This window comes from Acomys russatus, chromosome 25 (genome assembly GCF_903995435.1).
Source record: "Acomys russatus chromosome 25, mAcoRus1.1, whole genome shotgun sequence".
Taxonomy (NCBI): Eukaryota; Metazoa; Chordata; class Mammalia; order Rodentia; family Muridae; genus Acomys; species Acomys russatus.
Genome location: NC_067161.1, coordinates 46,350,512 through 46,372,322, shown reverse-complemented (window position 1 = coordinate 46,372,322; position 21,811 = coordinate 46,350,512). Strand labels below are relative to the sequence as shown.

At 40.7% G+C, this 21,811-nt stretch overlaps 1 protein-coding gene across 4 annotated transcripts in view; it reads left to right on the top strand.

Annotated features, from left to right (window-relative positions):
- The window catches only part of Map2k4 (mitogen-activated protein kinase kinase 4), a 93,857-nt gene that overhangs the window by 19,174 nt on the left and 52,872 nt on the right, over positions 1-21,811 (top strand). For all 4 annotated transcript variants that reach the window (XM_051168192.1, XM_051168191.1, XM_051168190.1 and 1 more), the window contains one exon: positions 12,321-12,423. In XM_051168192.1, the coding sequence (XP_051024149.1) occupies positions 12,321-12,423 (103 nt within the window). Of the gene's footprint in view, positions 1-12,320; positions 12,424-21,811 lie in introns of those variants that run through there.

The following is a 21,811-nucleotide window of genomic DNA, read 5'->3' as shown; positions in this document are numbered from 1 at the left end:
CTATGCTATTTTTGAAGAAGGAAAGTGTTTAAGTGGGTTCTTTCACATTACAGAGTTTTCTTCCATGTGCCAGTTGGTATGACTGACAGCGAAGAGATGTCTGACAGAAGTGTGGTGGAATGGATGAGGATAGAAGCGATGGTTCTAGACACCAGTCTCGGCTTCACTCCTGGTCAAAGCTTTTTATGTTTGCTTACACATTTAGGGGGACGGTTTTCAAATAAGGCATTTGGTAAATGCCAGAATTCTTACTACCTAGTTTCTGAATGTTTTCCAAACTCAGACAAAAATTTCCAAGGACGTAGGCTGTACCTCCAGAAACTTAGGCTGTCATCCTGGCATTGATCGTCTTACCAGGTGGGACTAGTAAGCAAGCATTAACCAGAAGTGAGGACTAAGGTAGACAAGCATATTTCCTCTTTAGGGAGGCCCTTACTACAATCTCTGCATGATTGAGGCCCATCTGTAACTGTGGCTGAGTGCTGGACACTTTAAAGCTGAAATAAATCTACAACTTCCTTTGAAGAACAATATATTTTTAGAAAGTGAACATGTATACACAAGGTCGAAAGAGTAGATGTGATGATTTGAGACAGGGTCTCACCACGCTAGCCTGCTCGTTAAACAAGGGTTCTGTCCCCTAATTAAAAAAAATCTTCTAGGTGCTAAATCTAGTAAATAATCACATTAAGTGAAAAGACATTGGAACAAGTTGAACAGTGGAGACTAGCTTCTGTTTTGTTTTGTTTTGTTTTTCCAAGACAAGGTTTCTCTGTGTGGCCTTAGCTGTCCTGGATTCACTTTGTAGACTAGGCTGGCCTCGAACTCACAGCAGTCTGCCTGCCTGCCTCCCTGAGTGCTGGGATTAAAGGCATGTGCCATCATACCTCGTTAGATTAGCTTTCTAATTCTTCTTATATTATTTTATCTTTTTCCTCATGTCCAGCAGATGTCATTCACTGCTCAGCAGTAACACTGTTAGCCATTTCTTTCTGAATACTTTGATTAGTATGCTGACTTTGAAGTATAAAGTATGCACTCCCGGCCGCCCCCCCTCCCCCCCCCCCCGCAAGTTCTAAAACTGACTTAATCTTGTTTTTCCTTCTTGGGTCCTGAGGGTATGTGTAACAGAAGAGAAGCATGTCAGTCAGGATTTGCCTTTGTACTACATGCACATGAAGCAGATAGGGTGTATGTCCTCTTAGAGTGTCATTTACTCCTGCTATTCTCTGTAGAGCCTAACCTTTTAAAAAACATCAATTCACAGAATACATTTATGGGCAACAAATAGTGCTTATTTATGTCCACCAAGAAATTAAAGTCTTATTTAGATATTGATATTTTTGAACTTGGAAGATATAGTGAATTGAATAAGCAGGGCCCCCATAGGCCCTCTGTTTGCGTGCTTAGCCACCAGGGAGTAATACTAATTGAGAAGGGTTAAGAGCTGTGGCCTTGGCCCAGTGTGTGTGTGTGTGTGTGTGTGTGTGTGTGTGTGTGTGTGTGTCCGTGTCCCTATCTCCCTATCTCTGTTCTCTCTCTCTGATCAGGGTGTAACTCTCATTTACTGCCCCAGCACCATGTGTTCTGCCATATACTCCGTAATAATGATAACGGCTTAAACCTCTGAAACTGCAAGCAAGCCCCCAGTGCTTGCTTTCTTTTGTAAGCATTGCCTTAGCCAGTGTCCTTCACAGCAATAAAACAGTGACTAAGACAGGAGGCATTTAATTAGGGCCAGAAGAAGCTATTTGTATTGTGGAAGGAGGTAGAACATTGCACATACACAATGCTAAGTCTGTGTGGGGAACCCACTTCTCTTGTTTGCCTTGGTAGTAACTCAGTTGGATTTTACTTTAAATTGGACTGTGCTTTAGTTCCTTGAGAAGGTGGATGCTTTTACTGTGAAATTGTCTGCATCTTAAAGCTTGCTTTCTCCTTCCTAGTCTGTTTGCTAATGAAGTTCTTATAGAATTGGGAAGTCCAGAATTAATTAATTAATGTCTGGTGGAAATCCTTATGGTAATTGGGCAAAGAAAGAAAGTAGATCTCATTTGCTTTTTGACAAGAATCTGACTTTGTTATATGATTTATAATATTGTCCTAAGCAAACTTCCTAAGGAGAAAGAGTCAGAGTTGGTGGTTTTGGTGGCTTCGTGCACCATACATCAGTGGGGCCTATAGAAAGCATATGGAGGCCATCAGTGGGGCCTATAGAAAGCATATGGAGGCCATCAGTGGGGCCTATAGAAAGCATATGGAGGCCATCAGTGGGGCCTATAGAAAGCATATGGAGGCCATCAGTGGGGCCTATAGAAAGCATATGGAGGCTGAAGGACTTGCCCCTCCCACCTGTTGTTCTGGGAATTGAACTGTTACCAGGCTTGATAGCAAGTGCCACTCTTGTGGACCCCAAGTTTTTTTTAAGTGATGTTTCTTTCTTGACAACAACGTAATATTCCAGTTATGGATGTGTCACAGTTTTTATAAGTATTGCAGTGTGACTATCACGGCTTTGAACAACTTGTTTGCATACTTTTTAATGTTCTTTGCACAAACTTGTAGAAATGAAGTTACTAGTTCAGGATATTTTGAGTTGTTTTCTACATGTTGCCTTTTGAAACTTAACCCGGTTTACAGTCGGTGACTTGTGCTGGAGGTTGTGATGTCTAGCACAAGAACAAGTATCCAGACAGGGAAGGAAATGAATGTTTGTACTCCCAGCAGATGGCACTCCTACGGTGGGAAAGGGACGCATTCCTCACATAGTGGCAGATTGGACAAGTTTAAAGAGGATACCTACTGCTGCATTCCTTTGCTAATATTGACACCAAGATCTATTTATTCACGATGGGATTAGAGATTTTAATTTGTTTTGTTTTTCTTATTGCTGTGACTAAAAGGGGAGGGAAGGTTGGTTTTTGGCTCATAGTCTCAGATGGTTCAGTCTGTAGTGGCTTGGCCCCTTGTTTTTAGACAGGCAGGTCATCATGACAGTGGGAACATGTGGGAGGACAAATTTTTCACACCTTTTCAGGCCAGAAGGCATTCAGCGTGTATTCATTTAGAGAGTCTCTTGGGTGGACAGCATGCCCGGATCTTGGATCCCTGTGGGTTGAGGCACTGCACTTAGACTCAGGCTAGTGCAAATGCTTTGGTTTGGAAGTAATGGCAACCCTTCTGCTTTGTTCTCTGGTTAAAACCACACATGCGCATAAAGGCAGTGAAGACCTTGACTCTAATAGATATTACCCATCATTTTCCCACTTTTTAAAATCAGTGTTGTTGAAGATATATAGGTTTGCTGATATTTTATAGATTATAAATGGCATTTAGTCTTACAAATGGAATTTATGCTGTCCAGTTCTGACCATATCAATAATAGAGTTTTGATGCTGTGAGAAAAAATAAGCCTGTTAGATTGAGTTGGAGGGCATTGAGATACCAGCAAGTAAAACAATATAATTTGAATCCAATAAATGCTTATGAATATTCCTTTGTTTTAGGTATTTATCATGTATAGTATATTTGCAGATTTTAGAGGTAAATCAGGACAGTTAAAAAATGGAGAGAGTTTATAGTTGGATCACAGGAACAAACTCTTGAGTATCAGAGGGAGGCAAGGTGGACCAGTGTGAGCATAGTCTCTCTGAGGAAAACCTTGATGGTGGTGATAGATGTGTGTGTCTGTGCAGGTGCACACCCGTGTGTCCATTCGCAGAGGCTGGAGTCAAATGTGTCTTTGATTTGCTCTTTGCCTCAGTTTTTTGAGACAGGATTTCTTATTGAACCTGGAATTCAGTGCACCCAGGAATCCTGGGGTTCTATGATGGCACCTCTGCACTTGGCTTTTGTGTGTCCTCATGCTTGTTCAGTAATCACTTTACTCACTGAGGCGGTTTTGATGATTTTGATGCTGGTTCTCAATGAATCACAAGGAAAAGAGTGTTTCCTCATCTGAGTGAGAGCTGTTTTCAGTTGCCTGGATTGCCATCACTGTAGCTTCAGTATACAAGGAGGAGATTATCAGCTCCTGCATTGGGGTCTTTGAGGGAGAGTCAAACTACAAGCGATGTGAAGTTAGTTGTGAACATGGTCTTAAAGGCTTGTGTTGCTTGAGCAGTTAATATAGGGAGAGTACGCAGGGTTCCTTGTCCTCTCGCTTAGAGCTAAGGACAGCTGGACACACTTCCCTTTACCTTCAGGGATTTTCCTAGGTGCTCAGATTTACAGGGAAGGACATTTCTATGTCTCTGTGGTTCCACTTGGGTAAATCTTAGTCTTCAGAATCAATGGAGCTTTTAAAATGTGTTCTTCTTTCTTTGAGAATTTCATATATCCACATAATACACTGAATATGTTTTAATCATACTCACCCTCTCTCTCCCTGATTCCTCCTGCATCTCCAATTTTCAGATTCATGATTCTTTGTGACCTTGATGGCTCTATACTCCCCAGTGCCTTTTTTTATGTGAACTTTGAAGAGAACATTGTGTGCAGTGAAGTGAAAGCTCATATTAGATAGTGTGGGTGTTTTGGTGTTCTGTTCAGACTTATTGGACAGCAAAACTTTGAGAGTGGTGCCAAAGGGTGTGCCCCTTAGTCCTGGGTCTGGGTCTGCCAAACTGTCTAGGCCAGCTGGTGGGCCAGGTGTGAATTTAATTTTTCTACTATTAACAAGTGTTCTCACATCCTACAAGTCCTGAGGAGAAAAAAAGTTAGGAAGCATTATTTTGGCAAGGGTGGCGCTTAGAGCAAGACTTTGGAAGGGCAGACACTAGCCTCTGTATGCAGCATCAAGTGCCCCGAGTGCTCACATTTCTACCTCAGTTACTTGAGCAGCTGAAGCGGAGTTATCTGGGCTGTGTGTATCGCATCTGTTCCCAGCTCAGCAAGCATGGGAGTCACTGGGAAACATTTTCTTCTCTTGGCACTGATCTTTTCAGAGAAAACTCTGTGTAAGTATAATATGGTTCCTGGTTTCTGCTGTCATATTTAAGGGAAGTTCTCTTTTTCTCCATTGGCTTGTTACTAACTTGGCCATGACGACACCCCCAAAAGAGTACTGTTAACAAACACATGGTTTTTATCCGTTACATTTAATGGCTATTGGTCTCTTTCAAACTAAAATCTCCTTAGACTTTTTAAAAATGAAATGCATTTAATTTTACTTCATGTGCATTCATGTTTTGTCTCCATATGAGGGTATTGGATCCCCTGGAACTGGGGTTACAGTGAGTTGTGAGGTGACATGTGGGTGCTGGAAATGGACTGGCTCCTCTGGAAGATCTGCCAGTGCTCTTAATTGCTGAGCCATCTCTCCAGCCCTCCATGGACTTCTTATAGTGCCTGTTCTTCTGTGCTAGGGAACTATCGTTTCAAGTTTGGTTTTTAACATTTGTTCACTTGTTTTGTTTTTAATTTGAAAATACGCATAGTGGTATCTTGTGCATTTTTATTTCTTGTGATTACAAGTATCTGAGGGTATAGCTCAGTGTCAGAGGGTTTGCTTCGTGTGAAGGAAGCATCAGGTTCCACCTCCAGCATCAACCCGCCAACAGGAAATCCCTGAGCACATACATTGCGGCAGTATATGATCCCCTGGATCTTTTGGGACACTTGAAGGAGTCAGCATGGGTAGGGAGGGGAGGAGATGCTTTGAAGGAAAGGCTACTCAGCCTGTGTATGTTTGGAAGGAGCAACTCAGGTCTGAAAGGCCACTTCTTCCTGTCTCAGTCTCACCTGCCTTTAGGGCGTTCCTTTTCCTCCTCAAGACTAATTAGTTTCAAGTTCATCCCCAGCTGATCATTTGCAAGGCTAGGGTGTCTACCTGAGAGCTGGCAGGATAACTGACTCTTATCTCGCCTTCTTGTAGTTGAGACATTTGTGATTGGAGAGACTGAAAACTTAGAATTATTTCATGTATTTGTTAGTGAATGGTTGGAATATATTTTTGTTTGCAGACCGAGTATAGAACATGTTTAAATCTAACATAGAAATCACATTGTGTTAAACTATGTAGATTGTTTATGAAGTAAATTGCCTTTAAAATCCCTCTTCTTCAGTTTGATCTACTGCTCAAAAGGAACTCCTCTTCCTTGTGTGCAATAAATATTTTTATTGTTAAAAAAATCGCTCAAGTGAGCTTTCATTGTAGCAGCATGCTTCAGTATCCCCTGCAGAGCTTGCCTGTCACTGCCCCTCACCCGCAAACTGAGAGCGTCTTTTAGTGTTCTGCTTTTGCATAGCTTCTGCAACAGTTCTGTGTTCTGTCTTTGACTCACTGGTCTGTCTTTTGTCAGATTTTCTTCATGTGGAGTGATCATGCATGATATGTGTGCTAGATGGTTTTACACAGAACATGTAACTTACAAATGGTGTTCAGCTTTTGACATAGTGACTTTGTTGCTTTTGAGCTCATTAAGATACAGGCTATTCTTTAATCTCTGTTATCCTTGCTATATAAGAAAAAATTCATAGGGGTCACCATTCAGCCACTGCACTCTGGCCCTACATTAGTCATATACAACTTATGTGCAAAATACATTTATATTACTTCAGCATACCTCAGCATACCCAGCATACCCAGAGTGTCACGTTACAGCGTCAACTCAGTCAAGTTAGTGGTGAGACTCAGTATGTTGTCCATCCTTGGATCAATAATCTGTATTTGTGGACCTAGAAACTGGAAGACAGATGACCTGACTGCACAGTTCAGTGGTCAGAGAGTGACACCAGAATATTCCCATTCACGGAGGGAAAAGTGGAAGGAACTGTTTAGAGCCCAGCACAGTGAGTCCCATAGGGCTTTTGAGAATCACAAGGACAGATTTTCAAGAAGAAAGGAGCATTTAATTTAAAAATGTTTTTATGTTATTAAGTCTGTCAGTTTGCTTTTAAAAAGCAATTTGCTATTCATGATTCTTTCACCCAGTCACCCTGATCAGCCTGTTTTCTAGCCAAGCTTGTACTTAGTACAAACCCTTAAGACTTTAAGAAATAAAACATGTTGAATGTTTTTGGTGTTAGCACTTCATGTAGTCATTCTTGTTTATTTTAATGTTCTTTGTCAAATTTGCTTTGCTTTGCTTGAGAGAGACAACTCACAACATTGCCCTGGAAGTTGGGAACTTATTTATGTTGACCAGGTTGGCCTAAAAGCTGTGATAATTCCTTGCCTCAGCGTCCTGTGTGCCGGCACAAGCCACCACCCTTCCCAACAAGTTTGTCTTCTGCTTTGCTTCTAAATGTTAAAGACCACCTTGCTGTGCCACGTGTAGTGGTGACAATTGTAATCTCAGCACATAAGGAGAGGATCATTGCCAGTTTGAGGCTAGCCCGATGTATGTAAGCGAGGCTAGCCCGATGTATGTAAGCGAGGCTAGCCCGATGTATGTAAGCAAGCCCCAGTTTGGTGGGGTTACGCTGTCTTTCTTTCCTTCCCTACCCCACAACTTGAAAACATCATTTTAACTAATTTTATGTAATTTTTTTTATTTTATTGAAAATATGTTTCATGCAATATTTTCTGATTCTAGTTTCCCTTCCTCTACTCACAGTTTCTTGCTGCCTCCCTCCCATCCAGATCTATGCCCTTTGTGTTTCCCCTTAGGAAACAAACAGGCATCTAAGGAATAATAACACAATACAATAAAACAAAAACAAATTGGAATATGATAAAACAACCAAACAAGAAAAAGAGCCAAAGAAAAACCACAAGAAACACATAGATACAGAGACACACAGTTCATACACTCTTAAAAACTCCAAACCAGAAACCATAGTATATACACACAGGACATATAAGGTCAAAAAAAAAAACAAATTAAAGCCATCCCTGACTTAACATTACCAGACAAAGAGCCTCCAAAAGTGCCTTTGAGTTCATTTTGTGTTGGCCATCTACTGCTACCCTTCACAGCAATTTCCCCAGTTAGATTCCCTTGGAGAAAACTAACTTTTCATTTGCAAGTGGCTATCAATTGAAGGTAGTTTCTCAGTTGGGGACAAAGTGTGTTCACCTGTTTCAGCTCTAGGACCCTATCTGGTGCAGACCTATGTAGGCCATGTGCATGCTAGCACAGTCTCTGTGAGTTCATATGTATTCCAGCCCTGTTGTGACTAGAAGGCCTTGATTCCTTGGCGTCCCCCATGCCCTCTGGCTATTACACTCTTTTTGCCTCCTCTGCTACAGAGTTCCCTGTGCCCTGAGGGCCGGGATTTGATGGAGACCTCCTTGTAGGGCGGAGTGTTCCAAATCCTCTCACTTTCTGAGTGTTGTCTGGCTGTGCGTCTCTGTATGTGTTCCCATCTGTTGCACGGGGAAGCTTCTCTGATGGTGGCTGAGCATGGCAGGCACGACTATGGCAGAATGTCATTAGGAGTCATTCGATTGTTTCGTTCCTTTAGCAGAACAGTAGGACTTGGTTTTCTCCTAGGCCCATGGCCTATCTGGTCTCAGGTTCTTGGCCACCCATGCAGTGCTGGAAAATGTGTCCATCGTGTGGAGTAGGCCTTATCTCAAAGCAGGGATTGGTTGGTTACTCCCACAAGCTCTGTGCCACTGTTGTGCTAGCATATCTTGCAGGTGAGTCACACGTGTAGACTGAAACATTTGCAGCGGGGCTGGTGTTTATCTTTCTCCCTTGGTAGCATGAGCACCTTCCTGTACTGTGAATGCTAGACCATAGGGAAGAGGGCGCTAGGTAGACACCAGCTTATCTTCTTTGTGTGGAAAGAGGTGTATAGTATAGGTGTTGTCTTCAGCCGCAGGGCATCACTGTCAGTTTGTGAAGAGCCACCAGCAGCCTTGTCAATAGCCTGGGTTGTTTGGTGGTTCCCGTGGGGACCTCTTTAGCCAAACACTTGATTAGCTTTAACTCTTTCCTGGTGCTGGAAGGTCCATTTGGTGATAAGTGATGTCCAGCTGGGGCTCTGTCTGCCTTCATATATGTATATATTATAGGTCACTTCTGCTGTATTAGGTTTCCATTGTGCCCTCTCAGATGCCCTTAGTTTTAGCTGTCCGTCTCTGTATTCCCTTCCTTACCTCCCTTTTCATCCCCTTTCGTATCTCATCCTCACATTCCAACCCTCCCTCCTCCTTGTCCATTCATAACTATCTGGTTTACCCTTCCTAGGGTCATCTATCCCTCCCCTTAGTCTCTTACTGTCTACCTAGCCTCTGGTTCTATGGCTTGTAGCTTCCTTATTAATAACTTAATAGCTAACACCCACGTATAAATGAATGCATGCTATGTATGTCTTTCTGGTTTGAGTTACCTCATTCAGGATGATTTTTTTCTAGTTCCATCCATTTACTTGCAAATTTCAGGATTTTATTTTTAATGGCTAAATAATATTCCATTGTCTAAATGGGCCACATTTTCTTCATTCATTTATTGACAGACAGCTAGGATTGTTCCAGTGTCTGGCTATTATAAAGAGAGCAATAGTAAACACGATTGAGCAAGTTCCTCTGTAGTAGGATGAAATATTCTTTGAATATATACCCAAGAGTGGAATGGCTGGAAATTGTAGTAGATCAGGTCTCATGTTTCTGAAGAACTGCCACACTGATTTCCATAGTGGCTGTACAAATTTGTACTCTCACCAGCATGGATGTGTGTTCCTCTTACCCTGTATCCTCAGCAGCACAAGCTGTCTTTTGTTTCATTGATTTTTGGCTATTCTCATGGTGGTGCACACCTTTAATCCCAGCACTTGGGAGGCAGAGGCAAGTGGATCGCTGTGAGTTTGAGGCCAACCTGGTCTACAAAGCTTCTCCAGGACAGCCAAGGGTACACAGAGAAATCTTGTCTCGAAAAACCAAAAAAAAAAAAAAAAAAAAAAAAAAAAAGAAGGAAAAAAAATTACAAAGTAGAGTTGATTTGTATTTCCCTGATGGATGCGCATGTTGAACATTTTTAAGTGCTTCTCAGCCATTTGAGTTTCCTCTTTTGATAATTCTGTTTAGACCTGTACTCCATTTTTAAAGAGGTAATTTCCTTTCTTGATGTCCAGAATTTTGTACTCTTTATATATTTTGGATATTAGTTCTCTATCAGATGTGTAGTTGTTAAAAAACAAAACAAACAAACAAACAAAAATCTGTCCCCATTCTGGATCCTGCTGTTTTGTCCAAATGATTTTTCCAAGTTTTGGTATTAACTGTAAAAGTTTTAAACTGTAGGTGAGAATACATATCTGTTGTAGAAAATAAAGATGGCTATTGATGTTTACTATTAATTACCTATAATTATTATGGTGGTTATTATTAACTTGCTACCATAGCAATAAAATACACAGACACCTGTTGTATTTTAAATAAGCCCTATTTCACCTGGGGCTGGGCAGCTATTACCCCCTAAGGTACCTTGTTACTGCCCAGTTTTATGTCCCATTCCATCTGCTTTAATCCTTTCCATCTGGGCTCCTTCCCATCCAATATCTCCATAAATACTTGCATGTGCTTTCCATCTGGGCTGCTTCTCTCCACGCTGACCCTCCTGGCCCCGTGGTTCTCTCCACACTCACCCACGTTGCTTCCACTTCCCTTCTGCTCCTCCACTACCCTCTCTCTCCTTCCTGTGAGCCTTCTGTCCTCCCTGCCTGTGAGCCCTGGCCACGCCTACCTCATTTTATTGGTCAACCAGGGATTATTTGGAGGCAAGGTTACACAGCAACATTTGGGGTATGTGATAGTCTCCTCCTAAGAGAAAGCAAGCCAACCTCAGAAAGCAAAACAATTAACAATCAAATACAAGTCATCAGACCATGCTGTTACACATGTCTGTAATCCTAGTGTTCACACTCAGGAGGTGGAGACAGGAGAGTTAACAGATGAAGGTTGTTCCTCGGCTAGGTGGTGAATTTGAGGTCAGGTGGGCTATGTGAGAGAGATTCGGTATCAAAATTAAACAACAAAAACATTTTGTCCCTTTATCCTTTAGTAATACATGCTTTTAACATTAAATCTGATGTTTTTGTACCCAAAGTGCCTTTTACATGTAGTTTGAATGTCCTAGTTGAGTCGGATGAAAATGCTTTGGAAGTAAAGTTTTGATACCTGCAACAGCAATTCATGTAGAAAATTCCTGTACCATCCTTATTTCTGAAAGTGGCTTTTCCCATTATCTCCCTAATCTTCTAGGAAGGCTCATCTGAGAGCTGCTCTCAGGACTGCCAGGCAGGTGTGAGCTCTCAGCCAGACATCCCCTTGCTGCCGGCCCCACTCTCGTATCTGTAGTCAGTGTGCTCTAGTATATACCCGTAGAGTTTACTGGAGTGGCGAAGTGTTGATTGCAGAGATTGGCTGAGTAGCTAAATATATAAAGCACTCTGGAGATAGGGGTGCTGGAGAAAGTGTTCCTAATACGAACAGGAACCAGAATGCGTAAGAACTTGTTCTGTAATAGATTATCTGTAGAAACCCTAAAGAAGCGAGTCCATGTGACTTACTGAAACTGGGCTACCAAGGATAGCATGTTGAAGCAGTCGGCACCATTGTCTGACTGAAATTTTGAGAGAAAACATGTGTCTCTCTATGTTTAGGGAAACAGTTTGCAACAAAAAGTAAGAAATCGTCTTGGGGGGTAATTAGAGTGGTAAATGGATATACATTTTTAAAGATGCTGTGCATTACATATTTAAAAACTTTGATTTTTTTTCTCTGAATTTTCTGGTTTTTCTATAATGGATACAGTTTACTTTTGCATTAAAAAAAATGCTGATACTTCCCTGCTTTTAAGCACAAAGAAATAATTATTGGGATTCCTTTGTTGCTAACTTGAAGTAGACTGTACTCTAATGGTTTTACTCTTAGAGCTGCAGAATGCTTCAGATCTGTGAGTCAGCACTTACACTGCATTTGAAGGAAGGGGATTTCTGTGAAACTGAAGAGGTTTTGGCGTGTAGCACTGTACTTTGACTGAGTAGAGTGTTTGCGCTCACCTTGGGATGGGCAATTCAGCAGTGACTGGTGCTTTCCCTGCAAAGGGTTAGAGTTCTGGACACTGAGCTAGGAGCACTGAGCATCATCTGATGCCTGCAGCACAGACAGTGATTTGTGGGGAGTGGACATCAGATAACTCTTGTTTACTTTTTAAAATTTTAAGATATTTGTTGCTTTTTCAGATACAATTCTATATTGACTAAGATTTATTAAAGCCAGGTTCTCTGCCTTTCACTGAATTCTGAGGCCTTCAAAGTAGTACCTGTTTTAAAATAACTTGAATGTTAAAAAGTTAATTTAATAAACAAAAATTCTTGTATTTATAGTTAGTATTTGAAACTTTTACTTTGTGTTTGTCATTTCTCAGGTAAACGTAAAGCACTGAAGTTGAATTTTGCAAATCCACCTGTCAAATCGACAGCACGGTTTCCTCTGAATCCTAATACTACAGGAGTCCAGAACCCACACATGTGAGTATTCTCAGTGACTAAATGCAGAGCCTTCCCGCTGCTGCACTTTATGCAAAGCAAGGGCTGGTCTGTTTTCTTAAGATGATCTGAAATTTTACACTTTGAACTTAATTAGAAAGTTACCGATTCTGTAGTCTTAAGTTGATGAACAGGATTTTCTTTAAATATTTACGTGGGAAAATGCCACTAAAGATTGAGGCTCACTTATACCTTTGGGCTTTATAAACTTTGGGTTTTTATTTAAAGTGCAGGTTGTGTTTAAGAACACAGCTGTCTTCTCACTCTCAGTCCCCACTGTCCATAGTGACAACATAGATTCTCATTCCTAGAAGACTCATTTGGTATATCAAAGTTGTATACATATCGGTGTTACCTGTTACTGGTTAATATTTTAAGTAAAAAGATAGAAATGATGGTGTATCTTACTGAAAATAGTAGGGACATGTTAGTTGATTTTAATTCATAACTTGAGAATAATAATTTAACGACAGCTTCAGTCTAAGTGCCGTAGTATATTAAATAGTAATCTCTTCCCCCAACCTTTCCTGAGCATGTGGCTTTACTTTATTCATATGTACTTTCATCTAGTCCTAGGATTGAGATGCAGAAAGCAAGTGGTGAAAGTTATAGTTTAAAAGCTGGCAACGGAGTACCATATGTTTCAAAAATAATTTCTCAGTGTCTGGATTCAGGCCTTATTAAATTTAGATATATTTAGTCTTCTCAAAGAGGCACAGTCATTGGTTGTCTTTTGAAGTTAGACGCACCTTGTATTTGCACCCACTAACAAGTGGGTGCAGCGCCCTGTGACGGGATGGCTGAAGTGCTTTATCTTTCCTGTAGTGATCCCTACAAGTGAGGAGTGTGTGTGTGTGCATCTATTAAAGGGTTTCACCAGTAACCTTAGGATGCAGGACCCTTTGTTTGTCTGGGAAAGCCAGCCACTCACAGTCACTCTTAAGAGCTCAGCTGCAGTCTCAGTCTTTTTCCTTTTGGAACATCAAGCAGGGCTTATATTGGGCAAGAAAGCCTAACCAGTCAAAGCTCCAGAGCCAAGCGGTGTTCTTTCCTCACTTGTAGCATTTTGGTTGGAACAGGTCCAAAGTGATCTGTAAACATAATCTAGTTGATTACTGCGGTTATCAGCTGGTCATATGCTTGAGGTGAAAAGCAGGGGAGTGTAAGACCTGCTGCCTCCCTCCTGTCTCCTTCCCATTTGAGTCCTTGGAGGGTAAAGAGATCATCTCATTAGGAAATACATGTCTGTAGCCATGGGAAAATTAGTCATAAACTAGAGACCCTTCAACATTTAACAGCTATTAACGTTTTGCCTTTTGGCTCCTAGGATGAAAAGTTAAGTTGTGTAAAACAAAGAGTATAAAGGAAAATAGATTAAAGGAAAAAAATCTGTAGGACCCTTTTCTATAATCCTGTCAGATTTTCATTATACCAGATACTCTTTCTCACACCCCAGGGCCTATTCTTGTGATCTTTTTGCATGACTTGGGCTAAAATCCTATTCAATGTGTTGAACTTGAGAAATAGAAGTAGACATTCTGTTGTTATGTTCTGTGCCTTTAGTGTAGTAATAGTTGATGCTTTCCGAACAAAATTGTTTAAAGTGTGCAGAGCACAGTTATTGCTACTATACACCACAGTTGTTCAACAAGGGAAAACAAGCTTAAAACTTACCTCAGAAATGGAGCTAGAGATCTGTCTCAGCTGTTAAGAGCACGGGCTGCTCTTTCAGAGCACTCTGGCTTAATTCCACCATCCACATGGCGCGTCACAGTCATCCTTAACTCCAGCTCCATGTGATCTGACACACTTTTCTGGCCTCTGTGGGTACTGGTTACACATACATTCATACACACACACACACACACACACACACACAAAACACATGTGTACATATGTACACACACATATGCACACATGTACACATAATATATTTTTTTAAATTAACTTGAAAATAAATGAGTATTGATATGTTTCTGGCTTAAGCACCGGGAGCCACATTTTAAATTCAAGGCCTTTTGAGACCAAGGCCTCGTTTCCCTTGTTTGATATATTGGAACAAAGATCCATTTTAAAGTCCCATGTTAATCAACAGTACTCTGAATTCTGTAAGGCCCTTCGTCAGTAAAGCTTCACTGAGAAAGGCACTTACGGTTGAGTACGTTGTAGAAACTTTTCATTTTGAGGCAGGGTCTCACGCTAAAGTTCAAACTGGAATTCCTTCTGCTTCAGCCTCCTGAGTACTGGGATTGTAGGCATGGGCCAGCATACCTGGCAAACTTTTGTCTTTAACCTTTTCTGTAGATATTAGCAGTAGGTGGAAACTTAAGTGTTGGTTTCAACCCAGTGGTGTCACTAACTCTGGCCTGTCTATCACTTGACTATGATATGCAGTCCACGCCTGACTTAGAATGTTCATTATTTCATTTTGGTGAAAGAGGGAGAGACTGGGAAAGGTAAAGAGTTAAGTGTTTTTTTCATGTTCAACTTTGACAAGCTGAAAGACAGAGAGCTTCTCAGCTGGCAGTGGGAGAAGGCTCTGTCTGCATTCCCCAAGCAGCTCCAGGACACTTCGGAAGTCTCCTGGTCTGTGTCTATCCTCCTCCCCATTAAGTAGGCCGTGAGTAGACTCTGTTGTGAAAGAAAGCATTATATACAAGGCTGCTGCACTCGGGGATTCAAACTAGGCAGAAAGGTTTATCTCTATTACAGACTTGTACTGTGTTTCTTCCAGTGTTTGTGCCTTTGGTACAGTTTGTCCAAACAGCCTTACTTAACTGCTGGAGCAAAGAGGGTCATGCTTGCTTGGCATCATCTGAGGCCCTCTGACTTCTCATGTCTTATGTCTTTAAACAGGTTCCGGGATTTGGCCCCATCCTGCAGCCTCACTGACGCTTCCTGTATTTGAACTTTGTAGGAAGATCTTCCCTCCCCTCCTTCCCTTTCCTCCCCTTCCTCCCCTCCTCCCCTTCCTCCCTTCCTCCCTTCCTCCCCTTCCTCCCCTTCCTCCCTTCATCCCTTCCTCCCCTCCTCCCCTCCCTCCCTTCCTCCCCTTCCTCCCCTCCCTCCTTTCCTCCCCTCCTCCCTCCCTCCCTCCCTCACTTCCTCTCCTTCCTCCCTTCCTCCCTTCCTCCCTTCCTCCCCTCTTCTCCTTCCTCCCTTCCTCCCCTCCCTCCCTTCCTCCTCTCCCTCCCTCCCTCTCTCCCTTTCTCCCCTTCCTCCCCTCCTCCCTTCCTCCTTCCCTCCCTTCCTCCCCTCCCTTCCTCCCCTTCCTCCCTTCCTCCCTTCCTCCCCTTCCTCCCTCCCTCCCTTCCTCCCCTTCCTCTCTTCCTTCCTCCCTCCCTTCCTCCCCTTCCTCCCTTCCTCCTTCCCTCCCTTCCTCCCCTTCCTCCCTTCCTCTCCTTCCTCCCTTCCTCCCTTCCTCTCCTTCCTCCCTTCCTCCCCTTCCTCCCTTCCTCCCTTCCTCCCCTTCCTCCCTTCCTCCCCTCCTCCTTCCCTCCCTCCCTCCGTCTCTTCCTCCTTTCCTCCCTTCTTCCCTTCCTCCCATCCTCCCCTTCCTCCCTCCCTCCCTCCCTCCCTCTCTCCCTCCCTTCTTTTTCCTGTATGTCCACTCTCTTGAATCCTTTGTTGTAGGCAGCTCTTCCTTTCACTTTTCTCTGCCTTACTAATTCAGTTACTGCTTACTCTTTGACTTTGATCTTCCCAGTATCGTTGCTATTTTTTCTTCTTTCTTTTCTTTTCTTATTTTTGTTTTAAAGGTAACAACTTTGGCTTTTATTTTAGGAGCTATTAGAAAGTAACTTGAAATTTCTGAGCTAGAAAACTAAGTGGTAGGTGGATGATAGAGTTAGTTCTAGGGCTTGTGTACATAGGGTAGTTAAGGGTGTGTACGTGGTTAATAGATGAAAAATGAAGCAGATCAGAATCTGTAGATAAAACTTTAGACATCAATCACGTTAGATTGAGAAGATCCTCAGTTGATTAGACCCAAATCCAGAAAATCTCTTAAATACTTATTTTAGCCTGTTAAGTTTAAGGAAATACAGCTAGATACATATATTATTCATGAAAAAGTATAACTTCCAACAAACAGGAGACTAGAGTGATCTTTACTTCTAAGTAAGGTTTATGTTTTTCCATTTGTATGACTGATTGTAAATTGTTTATTAGTAAAATGTAACATAGGAATACTTAATTTTAGGTGTTTCCCTTCATAGTCACCTAATAAAAACACATTATAAAGCAGTAATGTATTTTTACATTAGCTAACACATATAAATAAAACTACCAACTAGTTTTATTATCCTGAACAAACAAAGGAACCAGTGGTTAAAAATAATTGCTGTCTACTTACAAAGCAGTAATTATTTGTGATCTAGGATAACGAATACTTGTTGAGCACCTCCTATTTTTTAGGTCCCCAGATACTTTGTCACATTATAAAATTCTCAGAACTGCCCTTTTAGAGTATTTTTCATTTAACAAAAAAACTAAGAATGAGATCAACAGGACTGTGCTCAGTACCACAGGCACTGACACAGCTGGTGTTATGATGCCAGTTCCTAGGGAACAGGTCACCCCTTCTTCACGGGTGTCCGATAGCCATAGTCTCTAGGTTTAAATTTATTTCTCTTAAATTCAATATTGATACAAACAGTATTTTTATTTATATCATCAGTTATTTTTAGATAGTCTTAACTACATAATTACAATTTCTTTCCTATAAACTTTACTAAAGTATATATAGGAGGGAATGTATGGTATTAAATATTACACTGTTAGTTTAGATGTAAAAATGATAGAAACACACTTCAAAAATCATACCTATTAAATAGATAAAATACTATGGTTTTTGAAATATATAAGATTAAGCTTTTTGGTTTATAAATATATTTTTGTAAATACAGGATGTTTCAGCACTGAAATGACTGTACTAATACATATACGTATATATGCACATATAATATATATATATATATATATATATATATATATATTCTCTTTCAAGCTTAAGACATCTTTCCTGACAGCTGAGTTCAGTTGAAATGAAATGCTAATAGTGGTATTTTCCTTTACATTATAGGTATGCAACTAAAGCCAAGGGTTTATATAACACAAAAGATACTGAGAATAATCTAATAATATTAATTTCTAGACAACTTCTACATAAGTACTGGTTATAGGAAATCTGTTCTGAGCAAAATATCTTCATAGAAAGGAATGGAGCTGCAAAGAAACAGACTATAAATGATAGCATAAGTGTTCTTATTTTACAGGTTAGGGACTGAGTTTCTCCTTTTCCCCCACAACTAGGAACCGAATCACAAGGCCTTGTAGAAGCCAGCAAGTCCCCTAACACCAAGATATGTTCCAGCCCTTTGAGGGCAAGATACTAGCTTGTTTTGACTATTTTGAGTGTATTTTTGTTGTCTTTTTGTTGTTGTTCTGTCATTTTTGTAAATTTTCCTGTTTTAGCTATAATTAGTAAAACTCTCAAGTAATAAAAACTGTTTCTTCAGCCAAACATCTCTTCTAGTTTCCCCTATTTATCATGAACATTATAAGAACAGGATGTTGTTTGTAACGTTAGGACATTTTTATAGCTTTATTAAGACCTTTATCTACAGGACAAAGTTCATTTCATATATTATTTAGATTTAGCTGGAAAAAGCTTATACAAAAACCATAACTTTCAAAACTTACTTATATCACAGTAACTGCATATGTTGCGAAATTATTCCCTATTATCTTGACATTTTTTTCACATAGCCAGTTCTCCTGTGGTAGCTGACTTATAAAAGGCTTCCAAAGTCTTCCATCTGCTAGAGATTGGTGTTCTTATAGCTCAAGAAGAGTGACCTTTGCGTGCAAGCCAGACTTGCCACGGTGCTCCTGACTGATGTCTTGTCTGCAGCGGGAACCATGAGTTCGCAAGACTTGGCGCTGGGCTCTGTCCTCATTTAAGGACTCTTCTTCTTCTTTTAAACTGAAGATAAATTGATTTTTATTAGAATTAGGAAATCAAAAATTAAACACCAGCATGAATATGTAATGTATACATTAATTGTGTCTATATTAAGTACCTCTTAATGCAATATTTCCATACTATGTTACCTCATGTTGTGTTTAAAATATATAGGGAAATAATACTAAAGAAATTACAGAGTTTTGGCTTCTGTGAGCAGATATATTAACCTTATTGGAAAGGGAACTGGAAGGTAGAAAGAAAACCACCTGAAATGAATAAAAAGCCCAAGGCCTTTAGACAGTATGCATCAGAAACACCACTGATGAGAAATCCATTAATCACAATAAGAATGAGAAGGTTTGAAGTGGCAACTTCTGTAAGAAAACCTTTGAGTGTACTGAGTATACACGGCATCTACACTTAAGGACTCTTCAAAGTCTGTGTCTTCCATTTCTGTGGCTTACTTTGAGGCTGGTATGAAGATTTAACTGCAGGGTTTGAATATTTTGCGGGTATGAAAATGGCAGTAACAGATTTGTTACTTGTGTTTAATTCTTCAGTGTGCTAAAGAAAAGTGAATTTCCCTGACCTGGTACAGTTTCCATGAAATTATTTGTAAAGTTTGGATTAGCAAGACTATTGGTAATGATATCTTCTGAATGTGATATTGTCAAAGTGACAGTTGCAGAATTTAGAATCTCAGAGCATTCACAAAACCCAGGTGCCCCTAGAGCCTGATTTACTGATATTTCCAAAGTATCTTCTAAGAGTTTGTATGCAATGTTGTGTACTCTGCTCTTCGAGCTGGCTTCACCAGGGCCGGCGAATCGAGCATCGTGCATGTTCAGGTTCTACCTCTGTGTTACCTGTATTTTCTTTGCTTATTTGGTGCAAATGGTTATTTGGACTCAGCTTTTAGGCATACTTCTTTCACTTTTTTTTTCCCTAAATGAAGCATTTTTCCCAGGCAGTCTTCAGGCAAAGAAAATATTATTGGAATTGCAGTTTGCTGTAAACAGGGGATTCCCTATCTAATGTCAACAGTCAGCACTAACGTGAGCTCCGATGCGACTGGAGTCCCAGAGCCTCGTTTCTTACTCTGTACCTGCTTTCTAAGTCTCTCTTTATCATGTAGAAGAGGCGGAAAGCTCAGCCCGTCCTTCTTGTTACAGCACTTCTTGCAATAAGTCACTGAGCAGTCGGCATCACAGGTACCTGATGACCCCGCCCGCCAGGGGACAGGCAGCCGCGAGTTCTTCTCTCTCGTGCTAGCTCCCTCCCAGTTTCTTCTACAGTGTGAGATTGACTCTCACAAATACCTGCTTCCGTTATTCACCAGTGTTAGGAGAGCAAAGGGAAGATGCTGCATCTATTAAAGGAGGCTTTGAGACCCTTTTGGTTAAAGGAATTATGTGCTCCTGTTGAAAGCTGATTCCTGAGTACTTGTCTTTTTAAGGTCGTAGAGAGTTTTAAGAATGATCTTGAATTCAGTATGTAGCCCAGGCTAGCTTGTAACTCCTGCATCCGCTACCTAAGGACATGGATTCTGGGTGTATAGTATGAAGCCCCGCCCTACATATTTCTTAAGTCAGATTCTACCCCTCCCCCAATGGACAGGAATTAAACTCAATCTGAGAAAAAGGGTAAGAATATTATTACTAAGTATCTTAACAGCCTAGACAAAGGTACAAAGTCTCTTTAGAAGACTAATGAATAACATTGAAGAGTTAGGAAAGAGTGAATTCAAGTGTTGAATAAGTAGACGGAAGGAGATAATGAAATAGCTTTAGAATGGCTGGGCATTCTCTACTGTGCGTCCATTTCATATCACCTAGAGTTCTGCTAGTCAGTAGAGAGGTGAGGAAGTGCACGTGCGTCTGGAGAAAGAAGAGCCCAGCATGGGTTATATGGCCAGACCCTGCCTCAAGATAAGAAAACTAACAGCTGTGAAGTTTGCCTGAGACAGAGAGGCAGTGGGCGAGAGGGCTTTGCGGGACCAGGTGCTCAGGGCGTCAGCCTGTAGGTCTACTACTTGGGAGCACAAGACAAGAAGAATTAGAGTTCCAGAACAGCCTGAGCTAAATGGAAAGATGCCCCCTCCCAACAAAGAAGGAAATGAAAAAGAACTCCGAGCTACCATTGTGAAAAATGAAAGAGAAGCTATTACTACAGATCCTGTAGGTACAAAAGTACATAAATATAGTGAGTAATTTATCTCAAGATAATTGGGAGTTGAGGTAGTTTGTGACATAAATAACCAAAGCTTACTCAAGAAGTTTCTCATCTGGTAAAAAGTTCAATTTATACTTTATATATTTGCATAAAGGAAATATGGGACCTTGGTGGTTTTTCTGTATCTGATAGCAAATAAAAAAAGAAAGAGCTGTGTGGAACAGCTCAGTATAGTATCTGGCAGTGATCCTGACTGATGTGTGTGAGGCCCTGAGGGAAACAAACAGCAGCAATAAAAATAAAGGGAAGAAATAATATTAAATTTGCAGAACTTATTAGACAGTGGAGTAAGGGACATTTCTCAGCTCATACTTTGGAGTCAGCATAACATTGATAGAAACCAGACAAAGACATTACAAAGCAAAGGAGACCATGAAACTCCATTGTTAATAAACGTACACTTGAAAATCCTCAAAAGCACCAATTTGGATTAATCTTGGTTGGATATTTATTTGATCCTTATAATTCACTGTACTAATAAACCAAGAGAAATATGTGGGCATTTCAGTAAGTGCAAAAAAAAAATTGAAACATTAATTATTAAAAACATTTCGTTAAACTAAAGGGGGTAGTTCCTCACTCATTGGTGGCATCTGAGGAAATGCACTTACAGTGGTGCACTTAGTGAGGAAAGACTCAATGCTGTGTCTGTGATTGGTAACAAGGTAAGAAGGCCTGGACTCTGAACAGAAAGACTTAAAATTGGATTGCAAACTAGTCTTTTTTCAGACAGATGTAATGGCATATGTAGAAAATCTTAATCTACCAAAATTCCTAAAAGTATTAAGTGATTTTAGCAAGGGGCAGGGTAACAAATTCAATTCTTTTCATAAATGAATGTCAGGGTAACAAAAACAGTTCTTTCCATAAACATCTGTTAGTGAAAATAAACACTTAGAAGTACAATTTTAGTAGCCTAAAATGTACAAAATATTTATAGATACAGTTAAAGAAAATACATAAAACCCCACTACCATTAATTACTGAGAGAAATGAAAGACTTTAATACATGGGTAAGATGTCTTTTTCTGGGCAAGTCATGTAGCTCAGTGATGGATTGCTTACCTAATATGTGTCAAACCCCTAAACTCCCACAGCCCCCCCCCCTCTTTCTCGCTCTCTCTCTCTCACACACACACACACACACACACACACGGGTGGGGAGAGGAG